Here is a 19,745-nt window from a genome sequence, read left to right on the forward strand (position 1 = left end):
ATTTTTCCTGGTGACCATTGTCACTGGGACAAAAAGATGACCAAAAAAACAGGTTCTCTTTCCCAATCTACTAGTGCTGTATGTTCCAACGCCTGCCACTTTCACTGAAACTGGACAGCTTGGGTTCTATGTGAAGGTCCATGAACTAAAAAACTGAATTTATGTCCAGAATACTATGACTATTATCATATGTACTGTACATATGGTTATAATATTTTTCACAATAGTGGTCCTTTTATAGTGCATTTAAAAAAAGCATTAAAGCTATCATTTTTACTTCATTGTCAAAATCATTTGAGTGACATTGACATTTGACGCAAACAAACCAAAGTTATAAATAACTTCAGGAAAATGCTTTTATGTCCACTTATGTATTCCTTTCAGGTGTCAAAATATTTTTTTCAGTTCTGCTGAGATAGTTACCAGAAAACCATCTTTTTTTCTACTCTAGCAAAACTGTGACCACTGAGTGGTAGCAATGTACAAAATTGTGTAAAGTAAGAAAATGTTCCTCAGTCCAAATATATAAGTGTCACTGCATATCAGTAAGACAGCACTGTCACAGATATCACTGGTTACACTAAAAGCACGTTTAACTATGTCAGAATTCTCCATGTAATTAGCTTGTCCTTGAAAATGTATCCCATGGACTTGGCATGTGTTTGCCCAATGTGGTCAACATGTTCCTTCCAGAGTGTTCCCAGAGCTCTGTATGCTGAGCACAGTGCTTTGGGTGATGAGTACGCCCCTGGAATAGAATACCCTGTACCAGCTAGAGTATTCTATGATGCTAGCATGTTCTTGGTAGCATGACCTATGCACTCATTATATCCTTAGCTAGTGTATTCAGAATGTTCCTGGCAGAGAATCTCATACAGTGAATGTGTCCCTGGCAGAGTGCTCATTTTGACCAACATGTCCCTGTCAGAATGTTTCATATAGTCACCATGTCCCAGGCAAAGTGCTTTTTGTCTCCCATTTGACCCTGTCTCAGTGATCCTAGTGACAGCATGTCCCTGGCAAAAAATCCTCTATGTTCAGTTGTCCCTTCCAATGTCCTCTTGTGCTCACTATGGGGGTAGATTTACTAAAACTGGTGCATTCAGAATCATCATACTGTGCATCTCTGCACAGTAACCAATCATCTTCTGACTTCAACTTGTTCAATTTAAGCTTTTGCAATAAAACCTGGAAGCTGATTGGTTTCTATGCAGAGATGCACCAGATTTTACACTCTCCAGTTTTAGTAAATAACCTACTATATGACTGGCAGCTCACACAGTGTACTCAGCATATCCCTGACAGTGTCCATAGTGTTGTGCATGTCCATGGTAGAGTGCCTCTTGTGATCAGCAGGTCTCTGGCGGAAAGTTCAGTGTGCTTTGCATGTCCTTGGCATAGAATCCAACATAGTTGGTATGTCTCTAGCTGAGTATGTAGTCAGCAAACCCTTGCAGAAGGACCCTGGTGCTTAGCTTGTCCTTGACAAAGAATCCCACATGGTCAAAACCTCCCTGGCAGAGTGTCCAGTGTGGTTAGCATTGACCTTTCAGAGTGTTTCTAGCGCCTTGTGTGGTGCCCAATGTATACAGCATTTCCCTGGAAGAGTGTCCAAGTGCTCTGCATGTTCCTACTAAGGAATCATGTGCATAGCATGACTTTGCATGCATTGTCCTATATAGTCAGCTTTTGCACAGTAGAGACCCAATTAGACAGAATGCCCCTGGAAGCATAACTCTTGTACTCAGCATGTCCCTAGCAGAATTCTCTGTGTGGTTGATGCTGCCCAGGAAAATCATTCAATGCACTCAGCATGTTCCTATGTGCTATTTTTACCCTTTCAATAGACTTCTATGTAGTTTGCATGTTCCTAGTGGAGTGTTATGTTGACCCTAAACACATTCCTGGGCCTCCATTCCTAATCCAGCAGTTGCTCTGTGTCTAGTAAGCATGCTTTATTCTCCTTTACTGCTGCAGGAGAGTGGCAGAGATCCTACAGAACTACAAGCTCTGTATAGAGATAGCACTCTTATTAGGCTAAACACCCATATAGCATAGCATCGGTAGCTGGCTTAATATATCCAATATATAGCAAATCTCTTGGCAGATAACAGTTTCTTTAATTTCTAATTAGACATTTATCTATTTGGCTGAAGCTGCCCTTGCAAATGTTACTACCTTTAGGCCCCTTTCACACTTTGTGTAGAGGGAATGCGTTTCAGTGCGTCACTTAAAAAAAAATAAGCTCCAGAACCTTTTTTTTGCACGGTTTCCCAGCGTGCATTTTGGCATGTTTGTAGCTTGTTTTCTGCGCAAAAAATGCGAAAAGCATATTTGGGGTACTATTAACAATTAATGGGACTGAAAGCATGATGCGCGTTTGCAGCGTGCTTTTCGTGCAGCCATTTCCTGTGAATTTTGTTATGAGTTCAGGAAACGCCAAGTGTAAATTCGGCCTTAGGGCATACTGTATAATATATATCATCAAACATGAACATAAATATAGACATTTTTTTAACAATCTGTGTCACAGGGTATCCAATGAAAAGTAATACATACATGGTATACTAATACTTTCTGTTTTATTGTTTGATCTACTCTGACACCCTTTATACTGAACCTGAACCCAGACTAGGCATACTAAAGGATTTGCATATTCTAAACAAGCCGTAAAAGCACTTTAAAACAAACCCTCATTCACCTCTCTAGCTATTAGGATTGTAGGGAAATTCATTTTTAGGCTTTATGCACAGACACTTTGAGGTATCTGTGGTCAATTGTGGGTGTGTTTTCAGGTCTAGGAGAGAGACCTGCAGCATACAGCTGCACATAGTAATGAATGGCTGTATGTTAAATGCAAGTGCTTCCGTGCTTGTGTAAACAGGCAAAAGGTGGGTGAGTTACGCAAGCACGTCCTATACCCGCGTATAACTACTGTATGTCCATTCATCAATGTGAGCTGCTGTGCATTGCTGCTGTCTCTCCTAAATATGGAAATATGCCTGCAATATACATCAGATGCCTCAAAGTGTTCATGTGAAAAAGGCCTATATTTCACATCAGAGGCACAGAAATCTGATAGCAGACCTTGGCAGTCTGTCAGTCTTAAAGTATACACAAAACAGGGGTTTCAAAGGTGTTATAAACTGACTTCACAGTCTTTGTTGAGATTTTGAGAATGAATTGCTTTCTATTACAAGCAGCTAGAGAAGTGGCTTAGACCTTCTTTAAGAAACTGACATCAGAGTCCTTGTTGAGATCTTGAGAATGAATTACTTCCTAGTACAAGTAGCTAAGGAGGTGACTGAGGCCTTGTTTTAATTTTTTTTAAGCCTGCATTCACACCTGAGCAAAGTGTATTCCTGGTGATTTTGAAGAATGTTTTTGGCATTTAAAGCAAGTGTTTTACAAGCATTTTTTGCAAGTTTGTTTCCTAGAGGAAGAGTGGGGTTCTTCAGGTGCAAAAACAAGCATTCATATTGAAATCTATGTAGCCAAAAACACCTGATTAGGCTAAAAGAATTAAAAAAAAAAATATTTTTGAATACAGGGAAAGTGGCATACAAGTGACTAAGTGTTGAAATGTGAACAGGCACAATTATCAACAATAAGATTCTGGATGTTGGGTGCAGTCAGGTGTAGGGAAACACAGTACAAAACTCTCAGGTATGAATGCGGGCTTACTGCTTGTTATAAATATGTAAATAATTTCATGCCCATAGTATGGGCAGGTGTTCACTTTAACAATGGACCTAAGGTATTTATTTATTACAGGTATAGTGCTACCAATTTTTGCAGCACTTTACATGTTCATTACACATTCACATCAGTCCCTGCCATCAAGGAGTATACAATCTAAGGTCCCAAACTAAAATTCATACTTACACATACTAGGGCCAATTTAAACAGGAGCCAATTAACCTACCAGCATGTCTCTGGAGTGTGGGAGGAAACCCACACAGGCACAGGGAGACCTTGCAAACTCCAGGCAGGTAGTGTCGTGGCTATGTTTCAAACCAATGACCCTAGTGTTGCTAGGCAGAAGTGCTAACCACTTAGCCACTGTGCTGTCCTCACCCATGACTTTTATGATCACAGCTTCCATAAAGTAACAGTTAAAATCTGAAGCAACCTCCTTGGTCCCACCATCTGCTGCTTCACTAACACCTGTTTCTTACAAAGAAGCTCAGTTTTTGCCACTGTTTTACACAGAACCCACTAAAGAACAATTAGTGGCGACTGAGATTCCTCTATTATTTCAGGACTAGAGCTGATATTTCTGTTGTGAGAACAGAACGCCTAAAGTAACCTTTTTTTAATAGCTACTTTAATAGGCTGGATTAGAGGTTTCAATGATCTTGACATTGCTGCCTCTTCTAATGTGATTAATTTTGATTTCTAATTTTGACTAACTTTAAATATTTATATTGCAGCAAAATTTCAGTTGCAGCATCGTATGATTAACCATGCAATATTGAAACCCCAGCAACATATTGAGAAAAAAAACAAACACTATTATGTTTAGTTTGTTATATTTAAGAAATACTGTAACATTTCATTAGATTCTGCAGCAAATGCACCTTAAAAAAAAAAAACATAAAAGAGGTAATAATGGTCGATAGCAAGTTAATACTCTAGTTTCAAGACTGGGAGAATTATGTAGCAGATCTGACAATACAGTAGCTAAATTAAGTGTCAGTTCGTTGTAACACCTTGTTGACAGCAAACATGAAAACGTCTTTTCACTGGATGGAGATAAGGGCACGGGACCTCTGCATGAGACCGATCTGCGGTTGCTATACTTTCTTTTTCTTTACAAAGCCATTTACCATGGGTTGCCTGTGTTAAAAGAAGTATAGTATTATATTACTGTACTATATTGACTTACATTAAAATACATTACATATATAAAATGATTTAGTTTTGTTTACATTTTGCAATTACAATAATTATGTAATGTAATGTACCTGTAGCTTGTCAAAGTTGTATAAAGTGAATTGCGTTCCCTATTTTCACTGCATACCTTTCCTACAATTCTGCCGGCCAAGTAGAGTAATACTTGCATACAGTCACCCAAATGTTTAAACAATAAAAATCATGGCTTACATATTCTAGTAGATAACCTACATGACTAAATTCATACAGAGCCTAAAGTGGTAGGCAAGTCCAAACCTAACTAAGCTTAAATCTACTCCCACCTCCATACTAAGCTTATTCTATCTACCCTGTAAGAGGTAAGATGTCTTTACTTACTTTTTCTGAAGTTGCTCCAATCTGGTCACATGATCTCTCCACCGCCGGCTTCAGTCTAGATGAGAGATTGCTGACAATAGCTGTAGAGCCTGGGTAATAATGTCACCCATAGGTTTACTATGGGGCATCCTTTGGCTGTCCCTCCTCTACGCTAAAGCCGGCACTGGGACCCCAATCATGTGACCAGATCAGAGCAATGTCAGAATAGGTAAGTAGAGACATTTTTCTTTTTACAGAATAGGCTTAAAATGGGGGTAGGAGTAGGTTTAACCTTTGTTTGGTTTTGACTTGCTGTACACTTTAATCCTGGATTTAAGAAAGTGGGACAGGGCATGTGTCCTAACCTAGCTAAAACAAAGATTCAATTCTATGAACCATAATAATTTTATTAGTTTTATTTTTTCATTCATGATATCATGAATGATATCAACAAAAGCTCATGAAAAAGCCTGATTGCCGGAAACATGTAAGTTGGAGTCCCCATGCTGTAGTATCATAGCAAGATAGCTGGATGCCCTTTTTAAGTATTTTAATGTGGTTTAATGTGACCCTGGCTGGAGATAGTTCATCATTCAGACCTCTATCAGAGGAATCTGCAGTCAGTGACACATGGTAAGTTTTATATAGTGTCCTGCCCCCTGTTAAGACATTCCAGCCTTCCAGCATTGACTTCCTCTGTCCAAATCTGCAATGGAAGCTGGCGCAGGAAGATGTGTGGGTATATCACAATAAACTATGTCACATCAACCACTGCAGCCCAAAGAAATCTGACCCTACCATAAAAGAGCTAGATGGTTGTGTTCCTGCTCCCCAGGTCAAAGTTTCCCAGATCTCTCCCGCTTGGCTTTGCTCTTCTTTTTAAATGTTGTTGGACTTTTTTGCACAAAAGGAGTCTTTTCTTTTGGTAAGTAAGGATCTTATTAGGGGAAACTGCATTACCCCCTTGCTGCCCACACGCTGCACATACTGCATGGATCTCTGGGCAGCCGAAGCTTTTTTATTCATGATCAGGAGACAATGGAATGGACTACTGATCATGTGACTACTGTGATAGCCATTATAGTGGTCAGGATGCCTGTCCCTTCTTATGGCCTAAAGATCCATTTAAAGGGGTGCCAGGGCTGGGCAGGAGGAGGATTTGGATTTTTGGAGCACTGTAACACACTGGAATTCAACTCTGGAAACACTATGAAAATATAAATCTATACCTTTTATACCTCTCTTGTTATAGATTGTATTCTTTATTGATCATTAACCTTCTGTTTACAGAAGCTGAATAGACTTGAAATCAGCAGCATCTGAGAGTGGACTCTGCTATATGGAATTATATTAAATGTAATGTGGTAACTAATACGCACGTGTCCATTCTGAAACAAGGCCATGGATTTCTGTAACTGACCTGTCATAGGTTTATTTTGTATTAGTGCATATGTAAGTTTAAAATGATTTCTATATTCATTTTTGTATTGTTCTACTGGCCAAATGTTGTGGCCATTTTCATTGTTAACTACATTCTCACATCAAAAAATAAAAATAAAAAAATTGTAAAAATGATTTCTCTAAATACTTTCAAAGTCGTATCTACCACATGTTAATTTCTGAATTTCCCATTTATTCCATATTACAGACAGCTATTGGACTTACTTGTTGTCCGATGTGTTCTTGAGTGAAAATGTTTTAGAATCATTTGAGACTTTTGCTTTCTGGGTTTCAGAAATATCATATTCCCGGACATCATTCACTTCTTGACCTGTTACCACTTTCACGACAAACATCACTATGTACTGAGGAGGTAAATAGAGACACATTTTGAGTGGGAAGCAAAATGCTAAACTACACATTTTTGTTAGTTCTTTTTAACTTGTGTATACTGCCAGAAATGTATTTGGTTACTACAGGCAATATGGATTAAAAGAGAGGCATAGCAAATATTAAAATATTTTAAAGAATGTACAAAACACTGCCTGGAGTTGGGCTTTAGACCATAAAAATAAACACCAAATATTGAAAGCCCCCGTCTGTGTTATATTGTTTGTCCCAATTCTCTAACTACCACTTCTGCTGGAAAATCTGACCTGTTAAAGGAAGTGGTATGATAACTGATATATTTGCAGGATCATTAGATAATAAAACAATGTTAAAGGGGGGACTCAGAAAAAGAAAACCGTCTGTGTTACTGCTAGTAATAGACTGCATCATGCATGTGATTTTTGTATTCGGCTGTAATTCTACTTCGGATATATGATATTGACAATGTACCAAAATCTATAGGTACAATATTTTTAGATATTAAATACATGATTTCTTATACTTGTGATTTGGGCAGCATCATATGATAGGTTATCTATGGGATACTTTTGAATATAAAAGAATATGTAAGCTGTTTTAGACGTCCAGATGCTGGCCCATGCACTCCACAATCTAACAGGACTGGCCTGGTACACACCTTCCTTTCTGACCACTGAACTCTGTGTGAAGATGGTCAGAAAAGTTCTGCATTGACAAAAAAGATTCCTTCTTTTCTGTCAATGCTTCCAGGAAGTACCAGATGGATTTTGACTGGTCAGCACCATCACATTGATGATACTGACATCTCAGGTACTCCGGATTTAAGTACAGTGGGGACTGGTTGTGGGGAGGGTGTCCGGTGTTCGTTCACCTTTACATTTTTTATGTAAAGAACTAACCCTTTAAGTTAGCCTAAATTTGTGAAATGTGAGTTTATTGTTAAAGTGTATGTATAGCCAAAACTTTTTAAAGTTATGGTTAGACCCCTATGAGATGTCTCCGTGTCCCCACTGGGAGGGTTCAACCTCATTTGAATCGCCATATCACCCTATTTGTACCAGTGGCCACTGAGACAGAAGTTGAGGGGAAATCCACAATTTTACAGCCGTTACTTTATAGAGATTTCTTCTCACTTCCTGTTGTGTCGGCAGCCATGGTGCCACCATTGTATCACAAGCAGCAGGAAGTGTGAGAGCAGCGATGACCAGTAACATACACTCTACTGGACTGCTACAAGCTTTAGCCCTGGTTCACACTGATGTGGTGCGGAATTCGGCACCGCATCAGAATCACACCCCGTTCATGGGAACCGCTGCGGGTGTGTATGTTAAGTTAACAATACCCTGAAAGCAGTCCGCAAAACGTGGTGTGATGTGCAGAATCGGATCACATAGGTGTGAATACCCATGCCATACGATTCTAGTGCAGACCAAAAAAAGGGTCCTGCAGGTTTTTGGTGTGGGTGCGGTGCGATTAGACCCATACAAAAATGTATGGCTCCATTCGCACCGCACACAAATCACATGTGATTTGTACAAGAATGCGGTTTCTCTGCGAATCACATGCAATCGTCTTGTCATTTCATACTTATATAAGTAACAAATGTATTTATCTCATTTCTTTTTTTCTCTGCTAAATGCTGTGCTGAAGTTGATCACAATTCTCTAAAATTAATAATGTTTTTTTCTGTATAATCAAAGGAGATAGCAGTAGCGTGGAGTGGACTAAGGTCACGGCACAAACGGCTTGTGGATAGGACAGATTAACATACTGAATGCCTGATACCCCAAATTATGCAACTGCAAAATTGTTGATGCCAGCTAGACAGGGATGGAGATGATCACCATTAGCATAGACTTAAAATGTCATTAGTTTTGTCTTCTATTTAAAATTCTTACCAACAAGTTATATAGATATAAATGAATTACATGCATACACGATACCAAATAAATGACAGTCACATGTGACAATCATTTAGTAAGTAAGTTTGTAAACTTTTTGAAATATATAATAATTTCTAAAGCAAAGGTGCAAAATGTTAAAGACGTACATTTAAATTAAGAAAGTGAACATGAGCATGCTGGTCTCACTATAATCAACACCAGATTACATGAATAACCATGTATTAATTGGAGTAACAACCCCACACTTTGAACCCCCCCCCCTTTTGATGGGATTTGACCCTGAGAGCTCCAACAAGGAGAGACCTTTCTTCTTTCTTTCCCTCATGTACCCTTTGCGCTATGCGAGTCCATTTGCCTTACCTCAACAAGTCATCCATAGAAGACTTGGTGAAAGACGTCTTTCATTACAGCCTACAGTCTGAATCCATAGTTCTCATCACCAATTACCATCTCCCATCTTTTCCCCTATGTTTTGGGCTTGCTTTCTGAGATTTGGACAGGGAGGGAATGTTGTCATTAAAGAACACAGAACAGAAATGGGACTGCTTCATTTTCGTATATGCAAACACACTGCAAAATAAATTCCCATGGGCAATAGGTTTAAAAGACTAAAATAAAACCTATGCGGCTGACAGCCAAAGTTAAAATATCATCATTTAGAGTGTGCATGCGTGGGTGGCTGGTCTACATGTCCCGGCACTAGCTCCGCACACCCCCCGGCGCCAGCAACGGCACCGAGCCCCCACCGCTCCCAGGACTCTCCCTGGACCTGAACCGGACCCCGGAATCATGCCAGGGTGGACTCCAGGGAGGAGCCGCGGTGGCTCCCAGCTCTCGATCCCTGCGGGGAACGGGGGATCCAAGATGGCGCCTGGCTCGGCGTCCACGGTCCCTGCCGCCTCCTCTGCTTCCAATAAAGCAGCACCTCTCCCTCAGAGGGCGAAATCGGGCCCTACCTCTGTTACTGGCCAGGACCGGACAGAAGCAGCTCCACCATCTAGAGTGAGTGACTCTCCACGGCCCCCCCAGTCACCTTCCAGCCCTGCACTGCCTGAGTCCCAGGCTTCAGCCTGTTCACTAGGCCGTGATTACTCTGCCTCTTCCGCATTGGATAGTGAGATATCCAATGGGGATAGCGGCCATCTTTTTTAGCCAGAATAGAGGCCCAGAACCTGAAACTGACAGCCCTGCTCATTCACCAGCAATCCTTCCGGATCTACCACAATACTCAGGTGATGCAACCCTAATAGCTCAGTTAGCTGATTTACTGCAACGCGAACTGGATAGAGCTACAACAAAATTGGCAGCTGACCTTAAACAGGATTTTCTGGAATTGGGCCAACACCTGGAGAGTATCGAGTCTAAAGTTGATGCGACAGTCCATAGTGTATCCCAAAATCCTAATATGATTACCAACTTGCAAGATCAATTGAAGGAAGCTTATTCTAAAATTGATGATTTGGAAAATCGGGCTAGGCGCTACAATTTCCACATTCGAGGGCTCCCTGAGTCAGTTAAAGAGCTCACTAGCTGCGCACGAACCCTCATGCGGTCTGCATTACCCGATATCGATGATCTTCATACAAAAATTGATTGTATACATAGAGCATTGATCCCCCCTAGACAAGGTGGGCCTCCTAGGGATATCGTCGTAAAGCCACACTTTTTTGCAGGTCAAGGAAGCGGTTATGAAGTATAGTAGGGAGACTCCGGATCTAAAGTTTGCGGGACATAAGATACAAATTTTTGCTGATGTCTCTCCGACCACTATCCAGAAACGGCGATCTCTTAAGCCACTACTTTCCCACCTCAATTCAATTTCATGGAAAACTTTACGGGTTCTCTACATTCCAGAACGGAACTGTTACTTCAACTGGGCATTATCTCCCGTAGTCCTACATCCAATTCTTCAGCAAGATTGGCTTCTCGACCTCCGCCGCTTTCACCATTGTGGACTGCTCCAAATTCTAGGAAGACGAAGTCACCGAAATCACCCGGAAAGACTTCTTGAGGTTAACATGTCATTTTGTGGGTTTTCTTATGTCATTTCTTGACATGAGGTGGCTTCTCAGTGGTTCCTTGGGAACATTGGCCACCACTGCTCGGGGGCTGTGGGAGGATTGGGGGGGGAGGGGGGGACTATAAGGTTACATCAGATCTGTCAGCTGATTACAATATCAGAGGACTCAGTTATTTTTCCTTTACTGCTATTTGATATGTTATTAATGGGTTATTGTTCTTGTTGGTGCCAGGGAGTGTCTATGGGCCCTCCTAGATTGGAAGACTCTTCCCTGAGTTGTTCTCTCTGGGTAGATCCATTCCTTTGCAGGGCTATAGCCCTGATACTACCAATATATTGTTTGAATTGCTTATATTATGTTATTATGTATATTACCATTGGTTACTCGACACAAGTATTTTTATATTCCAAATGTCTCCTTTTTTTTTTCTTTTTACTGCTCTCCTTTTTTTTTTGGATTCTTTTGCTTTTTCTTTTTTTTCCAGGCTCAGTCGTCAGTATATCTGGATTCTTTGGACCATTCTTGTGCTCCGAGAGTGGATGGTTTCCATCTTACATAGTTCCTTAATTGTCAGTTATGTCTTCTCCACGGTCTAATAGCTGAGCTATCCGTTTACTTTCTCACAACGTTCAGGGGCTCAATTCCCCCTCAAAACATATAAAGACCTTTAATTCATACCGCTCTTTTGGGGTGGACATTGTTGCCCTGCAGGAGACACATTTTCCCCCTTCATTCACCCCACAATATGTTCATAAAGATTATCCTGTCTGTTATTTTGCTAATGCTACAGAGAAAATACAGGGGGTTGCTCTTTGCTTGTCTTGCCGTCTGTCATTTACCAAATCTAAAATTATCCGGGATAGGGAGGGGCGATATCTTCTGGTGAAAGTTCATTTAGGAGGACACCTACTCACTTTTTTAATCTACTGCACTCCAAATACCAATCAGGTGGAATTTTTTCAATCCTTATTGAGCTCCATGGCCCCGGAATTCGAAGACAATGTTATTTTGACTGGTGACTCTAATTTAGCATTGGATCAGATTTTGGATCGTTCCCGAACCGCCATGCTTCAGCCCCCTTCCAGACAGAGCCGTAAGTTTGCCCAGCTACTGTATCGTTATGACTTTGTCGATGCTTGGAGAGAAGCTAACCCAACTTCTTGGGATTATTCCCATTATTCTAGGGCTCATAATTGTTATTCTCGCATCGACCATATATTCCTTCATACACACTCACTCCCCAGACTGCTCACTGCTAAAATCCTTTCCATGCCTTGGTCTGACCATGACCCGATTTCTATAACATTGTCATCCTGGACTCCTGATAGGACTGCTTATTACTGGCGCCTTAACAAATCTATTTTGGGTAACACCTCATATTGTCAGGACATCTCCTCACATCTACAAACGTACTTTGAACTCAATAAAGCAGAGGATACGAACCCGGCTATTAATTGGGCAGCCCATAAGGCCTCGGTTAGGGGGTTTATTATTCAACTCTCCTCACGACTTAAAAAAGTCCAAAATGACCTACTCTCCACTAAAACGCAAATATATACTGACCTGGTTGCCCAGCATAAGCGAAATCCCAGACCGGATCTGCTGATTAAACTTGATCAAGCCCGATTGGAACTTAATCTATGTCTTACTACCACTGCTCACAAACAGCTACAATGGTCTAACCATAAATTCTTCACTTGGACGGATAGACCAGGCACTTTATTGGCACACAAGTTGACCCCTAGACACTCCCAAATGGCTCTCCCTAAACTCAGACTGAATAACGGCACTTTATCTCAAGATCCCAGTAAGATTCTCCAAAAATTTCATTCTTTTTACACTGACCTATATCGCTCACCTCAGGGGGATGTTTCTTTGTCTCCCGACACCTTCTTGAGCTCTGTTGCTCTTCCCTCCCTTCAGGAGGCCCATAGGGAGTTGATGGAACGGCCTATCTCGTGCAAGGAGATTCAGAGTGCCTTGAAAACTCTTGCCCCTCATAAATCCCCAGGACCAGATGGTCTTTCTCATAACTATTATAAAGTTTTCCCTGATATCCTGATTCCACATATGGCCCATTATTTTAATTATTTACAGGATGGGGGACTTGTGCCTCCTGACGAAAACAAGGCATTCATCAGTGTTATTCCCAAACCCCACAAGGATGCTACTATAGTCTCTAATTATCGACCTATCGCCTTGTGATCTAAAGATTCTTACTAAAATCCTGGCTTTATGCCATCACAGATTTTTGGCCCTTTATATTCATGATGATCAGTTAGGATTCATCAGTGGCCGACAAACATTGGACCAAATTTGTCGGACTCTGGCCCTGCTGTCAGCTGTACAATCCAATTGGGACAAATCCTCACAGAGGGAAATCTTATTGTTATCACTAGACATTCATAAAGCGTTTGACAGTTTATCTTGGGACTACCTATTTCAGATGTTGGGTAGGTTAGGGTTTGGCCCTTGTTTCACGATATTAATACGGGCCCTATATTCTAACCCTTCAGCTCAAGTCTCTATTCGCAGATACAAATCAGCCTCCCTATCGATAGAGCGAGGTACTAGACAGGGATGCCCTCTTTCTCCACTACTATTTGCTTTGGCAATGGAACCACTTGCGATTGCCATCTGCTCTGATCCCACTATCTCGGGCATCCGCTGTGGTCAGCGAGACCATAAATGTGCCTTATTTGCTGATGATGTCCTTAAGTATATATCTAATCCTCAAATGTCTTTACCTGGTCTCCTCCACCTGTTTCATCGTTTCTCTGAGGCCTCTGGTCTTATGTTTAATTCCTCTAAAACAATTGCTTTAAATATCTCTCTACCTGACTCGGAGGTTCATTACCTCCAGGACAATTTTGATTTCCAGTGAGCCTCTCGTTCTCTCCCTTATTTGGGGATTCACCTCATGAACTCTATTTCATCGTTATATAAGACAAATTATCCCCCACTCTTCAAACGACTCAAATCTGACTTATTAGACTGGGAGGATCTTCCACTATCCTGGTTTGGTAGAATTAGCTCTATTAAGATGACCTTTTTACCAAAACTATTGTACTACTTTAGGACGTCACCGATCATGGTTCCCAAATGGGAACTGTTACAAGCAGCAGTCTCTAGGTTTATCTGGAAAGGAAAACGTCCTAGGGTTAACAAGTCAACTCTATTTTCCCTAAAAAAGCATGGCGGTTTGGGACTTCCTAATCTCTTGATCTTTTTTCAGGCAGCTCAAATAGCACAGTTATCTTGCACTACTGTCAGGGGTTACATTCCCCAATGGGTTGGCATCGAGGCCTTATCTTGCCATCCTTACACTATTGGTGCTCTCATGTGGCTCCCCAGTCGATTGCATCCTCCTATCCTATGTCCTACATTGTCTTATTCGTCAATGGTGTGGGATAGATGGCGGTTTGCAAACCTTTCTGCTCCCCACATACCCCATTAGCTCCAGTTTTTTGTAATCCCAAGTTTATTCCTGGCTTATCACCATCTGTATTCCAATGGTGGCTGAATAAGGGTTTACTGCCTATTGGAGATTTCCTGGATGGACTTCGTCCTCGTTCTCTCCAGTACTTTTTTACAAAGTATCAGATGCCTTCCAGTGAATTATTTCGCTACAATCAACTTTTATCTTTTATCACTAGTAAACTCAAATTACTTGTAGAACCTTGCACACTTACTCCTTTAGAGGTCTCCTGTGGGGCAACTGGGATGATGAAGGGTCGTTTGTCCATTATCTATGCTTCCCTTGTTAATCCACTCACTAAATAATCTTATATGACTCAATGGGAAAGGAATTTGAATAGCTCACTGGACCTGGACACTTGGCAGAATGCGGCCCATACTCTATCAAAGATTTTGATTAATGTTGCTCTTATCGAATTCAATTGCAAAACACTACTTGCTAAAATGTATCCATCAGTACCAGCTAATTGCTTCCGATACTGCGGACAAGAGGGCACTATGCTCCATATCTGGTGGAAATGTCCGGTAGTGAATAGATTTTGGATCCCAATGTTTAACTTCATTTATTCGGTAACAGGAATTAATATTCGTAGATCACTGGAAGTGGCTTTATTTCATTTGCTGCCTGCTGACATTCCCAAAAAATCGACTAAATTAATTCTTTACCTCTTACTGGCGGCACATATTACCATAGCCAGATGTTGGAAACAATCATTAATTCCGCTAGACGGGGTTAAACAAAAACTTAATTGGATAATGATAAACGATAAACTGATGAGCATTGTCAAAAATGATACTTCTAAATTTGAGGTGACATGGGAACTATGGATCAGATATATCTCTATTACTTAATAGTACTACGGCTGACCCTCTCTCTCTCCCTTTTTCCTTTTTTCTCTCCTCTTCTTTTCTGACTTATCCTGGATATTTTCTTTTGAATTTTTCTATTTTTAATCCTTTTTCTTCTTTTTTGGTTTTCTTATTGTTGGTAAATATCTATATGGAACTGCGTATGTTTACTGACTGATGGAGCATTTGCTACCCTGTGGGGATAATGTTTCCTGTTTACAACATCATCAACTAATGTTTTTTCACGTGCCTATATATTTTATGAATATGTTTATTCACCCCATCTCACCATGTAGGTGGGCAACGTTTCTATTTCTGTGTACACCAATTTTTAAATAAAAATACTGAAAGATAAAAGATCATTATTTAAAGGTTACAAAGGATATAACAGAATATGTAAGGAGGAAATCAAGGTCGCAGAAACTAAAAACGAATGAAAGGTTGCAAAAGAGAGTAGAACAAACTCCAAAACATTCTTCAAATGTACTCACAGTAAAAAGGTCAGGTCTGAGTATGTAGGCCCTTTACTAGATCATTTTGAGTTGGGTACTGGGGACATAGAGAAGGCAAATGTATTAAATACTTTCTTCAACTCTGTGTATACAAAAGAAAATTGGGAAGTTCAAGTTCTTAATGGGGATAGTATTGACATAGCCCCACATGATCCACAATGGATCAAAACTGACATGGTCTAGAAACATTTAGATAGAATGAAGGTAAATAAAGCACCTGGACCTGTTGGATTACACCCAAGGGTCCTCAAAGAGCTGAGCTCTGTTAAATCTAAGCCTTTGTTTCTAATTTTTAGAGACTCTTTAATGACTGGCATTGTACCACTGGATTGGTGTAAGACCAATGTGGTGCCCAAATTTAAAAAGGGATTAAAGTCTTTACCAAGTAACTACAGCCCAGTTAAATTAACTTCTATAGTCGGGAAAATACAGGAGAGTTTAATAAAAGACCACATAGATGGGTTTTTGCTAGAAAACAATATTTTAAGCATTAGTCAGCATATATTCATGAAAGACAGAAATTGTCAAACAACTCTGATTTCTTTTTATGAGAAAGTAAGCAAAAACTTAGACAAAGAAGTGGCTGTGGATATAGTTTACTTGGATTTTGCCAAAGCGTTTGACACAGTTCCCCACAGCTGTGTGTGTATATTAAAGTCTAGAGGCTTAGATTATAAATGGATAGAAAACTGGCTAAAATACCGTATTCAAATAGTAGTGATTAATGATTCATACTCCGAATGGTCTGGGGTTGTCAGTAGTGTACCCCAAGTTCAGTGTTGGGACCCTTACTTTTTAATATATTTATAAATGATATAGGGTCTGGGATTAAAAGTACTAGTTCAGCATTAGCAGATGACACTAAGCTATGCAGTGGAATTACGTCCTTACAGGATATCTCCAATTTATAAGATAACCTCAATGCACTCTTTAATTGGGCAACAATGTAGCAAATGAGGTTTAATGTTGATAAATGTAAAATTATGCACTTGGGGGCTAAGAATATGCATGCATCATACATACTAGGAGAACACCTGAGGAGTCAATGGTGGAGAAGGATCTGGGAGTTCTGGTAGATCATAGGCTTAATAATAGAAAGCAATGCCAAGCTGCGGTTTCTAAAGCGAGCAAAATCCTTTCTTGTTTTAAAAGAGGTATAGATTGCAGAGAGAGAGAGAGAGAGAGAGAGAGAATTTTTGCCCTGTACAAATCATTAGTAAGACCTCATTTGGAATATGCAAATCAGTTTTGGGCACAGGTTCACAAAAAGGATATCGGAGAACTGGAGAAAGTGCAGAGAAGGGCAACAAAACTGATAAGAGGCATGGAGAAGCTCAGCTAAGAGGAAAGATTAGAGGAACTGAATTTATTCTCTCTTGAGAAGAGGAGATTAAGGGGGATATGGTCAACATGTATAAATATATAGATGGTATAGTGAACTTGGTGTAAAATTATGCAGTTTCAGGTCATTACAGAGGACAAAAGGGGCATTCTTTATGTCTGGAGGAAAAGAGATTTAACCTTCACATTTGAAAAGGCTTTTTTACAACAGGAGCTGTGAAAATTTGGAATAGATTCCCTCAAAAACTAGTTCTGGCCAGCTTAGTGGATTGTTTTATAAAACAGCTGAATGAATTCCTAAATGCACAAAATATAACTGGACACTAATTTTTAGATGCCAGGGATAGTTGATCCAGGGAATATCCAAATGTCTCCAGGGGGATCTGGAAGGAAATTTTTTTCCCCCACTGGAGCGAATTGGACCATGCATTATTGGAGTTTTTTTTTTTGCTTTACTCTGGATCAACTCTGGGTATTGGATAAGATATATTGAGGTTTTATTTTTTAATTGGTTGAAGTAGGTGGACAAGTGTCTTTTTTCAACCTGACTATGTAAGATATTAAGGTATGTTTCATCTTATTGGCTTTTCTTCTACAGTGCTGTGAAAAAGTATTTGCCCCCTTCCTGTTTTTTTTGCAAATTTGTCACACTTAAATGATTCAGATAATCAAACAAATCTTAATATTACACAAAGATAAGCGGAGTAAAAACAAAATGCAGTTTTTAAACAATGATTTAATTTATTACGGGAAAAAAGCTGTCCAAACCTGCCTGGCCCTATGTGAAAAAGTAACTGCCCCCCACTTGCTAATTTTGATCAAACTTTGATTATCCACATTTTTGGGAAAGCCAAGTTAAATTTCACTTGCCCCACCCAGGCGTAATTATTGACAGACCTGTTGAATCAAGAAATCACACAATTCAAGAACAGAAGAGAAACAAAGTAATTGACATGTATCAGTGTGGAAAGTGTTACAAAGCCATTTCTAAGTCTTTAAGACTCCAGTGAACCACAGTCAGCTATTATTCACAAATGGAGAAAACTTGGAACAGTAGTGAACCTTCCCAGGAGTGGCCGGCTCACCAAAATTACTCCAAGAGCACGACAACTCATCCAGGAGGTCATAAAAGAACCCAGAACAACATCTAAAGAACTGTAGGCCTCACTTGCCTCACTTAAGATCAGTGTTCATGATTTAACAATAAGAATGAGACTGGGCAAAAATGGCATGCATGGGAGAGTTCCAAGGCGAAAGCCACTGCTGACCAAAATGAACACAAAGGCTTGGCTCACATTTGCCAAAAAGCATCTTGATTATCCTCAAGACTTTTGGCCAAATATTCTGTGGAGGGTGTGTGTCCCGTTACATTGAGGTAAAACGAACACACCATTCCATAAAAAGAACATACCAACAGTCAAACATTGTAGTGGAAGTGTGATGGTCTGGGACTGCTTTGCAGCTTTAGGACCTAGACAACTTGCCATAACTGATGAAACCATGAATTCTGCGCTCTGCCAGAAAATCCTGAAGGAGAATGTCTGGCCATCAGTTTGTGATCTCCAGCTCAAGCGCACTTGGGTTATGCAGAAGGACAATGATTTGAAAGACACCAGCAAGTCCACCTCTGAATGGCTCAAAAAAAAAAATTAAGGTTTTGGAGCGGCCTAGTCAAAGTCCAGACTTAAATCTGATTGAGATGCTGTGGCATGACCTTAAAAAGTCCATTCATGCTGGAAAACCTTCCAGTGTGGCTAAATTAAAAAAATTCGGCAAAGAAGAGTGGGCCAAAATTCCCCCATAGTGATGTGAAAGACTCATTGCCAGTTATCACAAATGCTTGACTGCAGTTGTTGCCACCAAGAGTGGCACAACCAATTGTTAACTTTAGGAGGCAATTACTTTTTCAGATAAGGCCAGGCAGGATTGAACAGCATTTTTCCTTTAATAAATGAAATCATCATTTAAAAACTGCATTTTGTATTTACTCGGGTTATCTTTGTGTGATCTTAAATTTTGTTTTATGATCTGAATCATTTAAGTGTGACAAATATGCAAAAAAACAAACAAATCAGGAAGGGGGCAAATATTTTCTCACAGCACTGTATGTCTCTGAAGTTACCTATGTAAACCGTACTGCAGTTTTCATGTCTTCCTTGAAAATGTTTACTAAAAATTATTATGGAAAAAAATGAAATAAGTGTGTTCAAAAATACCCATTCTCATTATTGCAAATATCATGCGGCACAGCTATACTAAAGTAGATTTGGACAACTGAAACACTTAGGGGTCTATTCATAATTTTTGTCACACAACTTTGACCCAAGATCCTCACCTTTTTAAAAATGGATTCATGCAGGATTAAAGTTGTGTAACTCCTGTGTGAAAAAATTTAATCAGACCCCTTAAAAATATCAGTTTATGTAAGTTAGCTTATACAGTATAAAAGCAATAACCACAACATTTCTTGAGAAAGTGCCTTCTGTCTGTATATCAATTTCCTACTTTTGCGTGCTCTTTCCAGAGACGGATTAAGGGGTCTGGGAAAAGTATCAGCTTTGACTGGATGGACAACCATCCCTTTGACTGATATTAGGACA

At 40.0% G+C, this 19,745-nt stretch overlaps 1 protein-coding gene across 1 annotated transcript in view; it reads right to left on the minus strand.

Annotated features, from left to right (window-relative positions):
• Window positions 1–4,515: 4,515 nt before the first annotated feature.
• The window catches only part of CERS1 (ceramide synthase 1), a 91,008-nt gene continuing 75,778 nt past the window's right edge, over window positions 4,516–19,745 (minus strand). Inside the window, exons 6-7 of the mRNA XM_089670793.1 lie at window positions 6,898–7,037; window positions 4,516–4,839 (exon numbers count right to left, since the gene is read on the minus strand). Of these exons, the coding sequence (XP_089526919.1) occupies window positions 4,797–4,839; window positions 6,898–7,037 (183 nt within the window). The 3' untranslated portion in view covers window positions 4,516–4,796. The remainder of the gene's footprint in view (window positions 4,840–6,897; window positions 7,038–19,745) is intronic.

Source organism: Staurois parvus, unplaced genomic scaffold (genome assembly GCF_062004578.1).
Source record: "Staurois parvus isolate SC_StPar_1 unplaced genomic scaffold, SC_StPar_1.0 ptg000096l, whole genome shotgun sequence".
Classification (NCBI taxonomy): domain Eukaryota; kingdom Metazoa; phylum Chordata; class Amphibia; order Anura; family Ranidae; genus Staurois; species Staurois parvus.